Genomic DNA, 3,432 nt, shown 5'->3' on the forward strand with positions numbered 1-3,432 from the left:
GATGCATGACAAAGGAGAGTCCTAACAATATTGTTAATAGTTTTTATTTTTCTCTCCGATTTGCCATTTTGAGGAGAAGTAGAAGGACAAGAAAAACGAAAACTCATCCCATGTTGCCTACAAAATTTGTGGAATGGGTGATTGTCAAACTCCCGACCATTGTCACATTGAAAAGTTTTAACTTCCCTTTCAAATTGAGTAGTAATATATGTTCGTATTTGAAGAAACAAATCAAAGACCTGGGACTTATATTTGATGGGAAAAGTCCACAAAAAAATTGTATAATTGTCAAGAAATAGAACATAATATTTGTGACCAAGGGAGCTAGGAATAGGAGATGACCACAAATCACTATGAACGATATCAAATGGCATAGTAGTATGAGATAAAGAATCGTAAAAAGGCGATTTTATTAATTTGCCCAATGGGCATGAATGACAACTATTAGAAGTAGCCTTGTTACATTGAATGAGATTATTTCTACATAGAGAACTAAGGATTGCATTTCCCGGATGACCTAGACGGGAATGCCACACACTAGAAGAAAGAACTGCAAAAGCTGAAGGAGAATTGAAAGAAGCGACATCTTGAAAAGGGTAGAGGTCTCCGGTGCTATTACACCTTATTATTTTGCTCCCCGTCTGTAAATCCTTCACAGAAAATCCAAAGGGATCAAACTCAACAGAAACATTGTTATCAGTAGTAAATTTTCTGACAGAAATTAGATTTTTAATTAAGTGTGGAGCATGAAGAACATTTTTAAGGTGTAAGGTGTTTTGGTTAATGGATGTATGTCCGTAACCCGAAATTGGAATCCTGCTACCATTGCCAACAATAATAGAATTATGATTACTTTTGCTCAAATGAAAATAGGGAGATAGATTACCTCGGGAATTGCTCATGTGAGATGTAGCTCCTGTGTCCATGTAGTAATTCGGGTCGATCATGGATAGAGTATGCATAGCTTGATTGATGTCCGTAGGAGCATAACCCGTAGTAGACTGAGATCCATCAGAATAATAGGCTTGAGTGGGCCTTGGACCAAGAATGCCTTGTTGATTATCTCTTGCCAAAGGCCTAGGACTGTAGAAATATGGGCCTTGTTGTTGAGATGGATATGGGCAAGGAGGAGTGGCCCAAGGTTGTTGAGGATAAAAGGCCCAAGGAGAAGGGAACATCCAAGGAAATTGCTGCTGTTGATTTCCTCTCGGTGGTTGCTGCTGCTTATTATTGGGTTTCGGCTGCTGCTGCCCCAGTTGGTTATTGTTCCGGCCACCGGTGCTACCACCACGGTTTTTACCACCGCGTCCCTTGTTCGACTTTCGGCCACGACTACCCGAATTGCTATGGTTTGTGGTTCCATTGCCTGCTGAACCGTACTGAGAACCCGTAGCATCATTAGAGGATGAGAAAAGAGCAGACTCGTTTGTGTCGGTGGCAGAGGTAGTGTCCGTGTCTTCATTGCCTTGCTCCTCAAGTTCAAGCATGGATCGAAGGGTGTCAAATGACGGAAGAGGAGACATATGACGAACCGATGTCCGAAAGGGTTTGTACTCTTCGGATAGGCCTTTAAGAAGTTGAAGAGCCATAGGGTTATCAGAGACTTTATCCCCGACATTCCTCAAGCTATCTGCCAAAGTTTTCAGGTGAGTGCAATATTGTTTGACGCCAGTAAATTGCTCCAAACGAGTGTTTGTGAATTGAGCATCCAAGTGTAATGCTCTAGCCGATTTATTGTTGTGAAAACAATCTTCCAATCGTTTCCAGGCATCCATAGCAGTGTCATCTGGATTGATAATAGAATTAAGAAGATCATTAGAAATGGTTCCATAAATCCATTGACGAACGATATCGTCTAGACGCTGCCAGAGAGCTGTTGACACCTAATTTTAGCTCGACGTGCTTAAAATTAACGTTTTGGGAGGCTCTGATTCGTTAAAGAGCACGAAATACATTTTTACATATTTTTACATTTTTTGACAATTTATTGATGATTATCCTTATTTTAGGAAAATTTTCAATTTATTGTCATTTTACAAGAATCATTATTTTGCACATGTACAGCGTAATATGATCATTTTTTTTGTGCAATTAATTGTTTCTTAATTTTTTAGCAATACATTTTTTTTATCCTATACATTACTATTTATATTTTATACTTACATTATTATTTATATATGTATTAATCAACTATATTTTAGTACAGCCCGACAGTATAAAAAAAAATTGGAGTAATTAATTTTTAAACGCAGAGTAAAATTTGATAAAGTCAAGGTCTCATCATTTAAAAAAAAAAAAAAAAAAGTTGATTGAGGTGATGGGTTGGGGACAAAGGGGTATGACTTCATCATTATTGTTTGGACAAAAAGGAGGGTTTGTTCACATTTTAAGGAAAAGTGGGGGTTGATTTAATCTTGGGATCCAACGCACACTTCCACACACCTACACAGCAAGACAAGGACATTTTCAGATTTTTTTCCCTCTCCCCTAAACCCTAAACATTTTTTTCTTTTTCCCCCTCATTTTTTCTCACCGCCGCCAGCCCTTCACGCCGGAGCTCCGAGCTCCGGCGAATACGAACCGCGAAATCACAACCAGCAACCGAAACCCCGTGCTTCTCCTTCGTCTTCATCACTGCTCCGGTGAGGAGCTTCTAGCTCCGATGAATTGGAGCAGTTAACAATGAGTGTCAAGCTCCCAGTCTGCTCCTTCCCCTCCTCCTCTCTACATCTCTCTTGTCTTCTTCTCCTTCACCGCAACCACGTCGTCGCGTCACCATCCACGCCGACGAGCTGGCCCATCCCCGGTGTACTTCGTTAGAGTTCCGACGAGCTCCAACTAAAAAAAAAAAACAAATTTCAGTTAATGGTTGACTTGTGGATGAATTCGAAGTAAAGTGCCATAGTTATTTTAAACACTGTCTATAAGGATTGTTCTTCAGTCGTATTTGATGCATGGAATTCATCTTTTGGGAATATGCTTGCTATTTCTGTTGGTGTTGCTCATAATGGCAATTTAGTAAATTATAAAACAACTTAGGGGTGAATTAGAGGAGAATGGTTCTATTTTTAATACTAGTAGTGATACTGAGGTGCTTTATGATGTCGATTGATCTGATAAATGGGATCTGATGATGATTTGCTTCTTTCTTGACTTATCTACTTTAATGCATTGAGGAAATCCGACCCATATCTTGACGGGGAGACCCGGTAGGCATCTGTTTGCAAACCGGTATCTTGCAGCCATGGCGTGTGTCGGTTTCTCTTTGCATGCTCATATACAGCTCAAAGTTGAGGTAATCGTGGAAAAAAAAAAGAGGATTTTTCAGGGTGGTTGACGATCTCCGGTATGCCCATGAATTCGTATTTGCTCTAATCAACAACCCTTTTTAGCTGAAAAATGAAGAAGGGACTATATAGACTCTTTAATTTA

The 3,432-nt window shown here is 39.6% G+C and overlaps 1 protein-coding gene across 1 annotated transcript; it reads right to left on the bottom strand.

The window, feature by feature from the left end:
• Positions 1–521: 521 nt before the first annotated feature.
• Positions 522–2,632, bottom strand: LOC132624099 (uncharacterized). Its single transcript, XM_060338927.1, has 3 exons — positions 2,534–2,632; positions 887–1,883; positions 522–650 (listed from the first exon to the last, which is right to left on the bottom strand). Exons 1-3 carry the CDS (start codon positions 2,630–2,632, stop codon positions 616–618), a joined length of 1,131 nt encoding a protein of 376 aa, XP_060194910.1. The 3' UTR covers positions 522–615.
• Positions 2,633–3,432: the final 800 nt, after the last annotated feature.

Source organism: Lycium barbarum, chromosome 12, assembly GCF_019175385.1.
Source record: "Lycium barbarum isolate Lr01 chromosome 12, ASM1917538v2, whole genome shotgun sequence".
Classification (NCBI taxonomy): Eukaryota; Viridiplantae; Streptophyta; class Magnoliopsida; order Solanales; family Solanaceae; genus Lycium; species Lycium barbarum.

What these genes read in the sequence shown, in the direction of transcription:
- LOC132624099 (XM_060338927.1), bottom strand. Translation starts at nt 2,632, where the DNA reads ATGAAGACGAAGGAGAAGCACGGGGTTTCGGTTGCTGGTTGTGATTTC. An exon ending in GGCGTGAAGGGCTGGCGGCG is followed by an intron (nt 1,884 to 2,533) that starts GTGAGAAAAAAT and finishes AGCTAAAATTAG; the next exon opens with GTGTCAACAGCTCTCTGGCA. An exon ending in TCACATGAGCAATTCCCGAG is followed by an intron (nt 651 to 886) that starts GTAATCTATCTC and finishes TTTTCTGTGAAG; the next exon opens with GATTTACAGACGGGGAGCAA.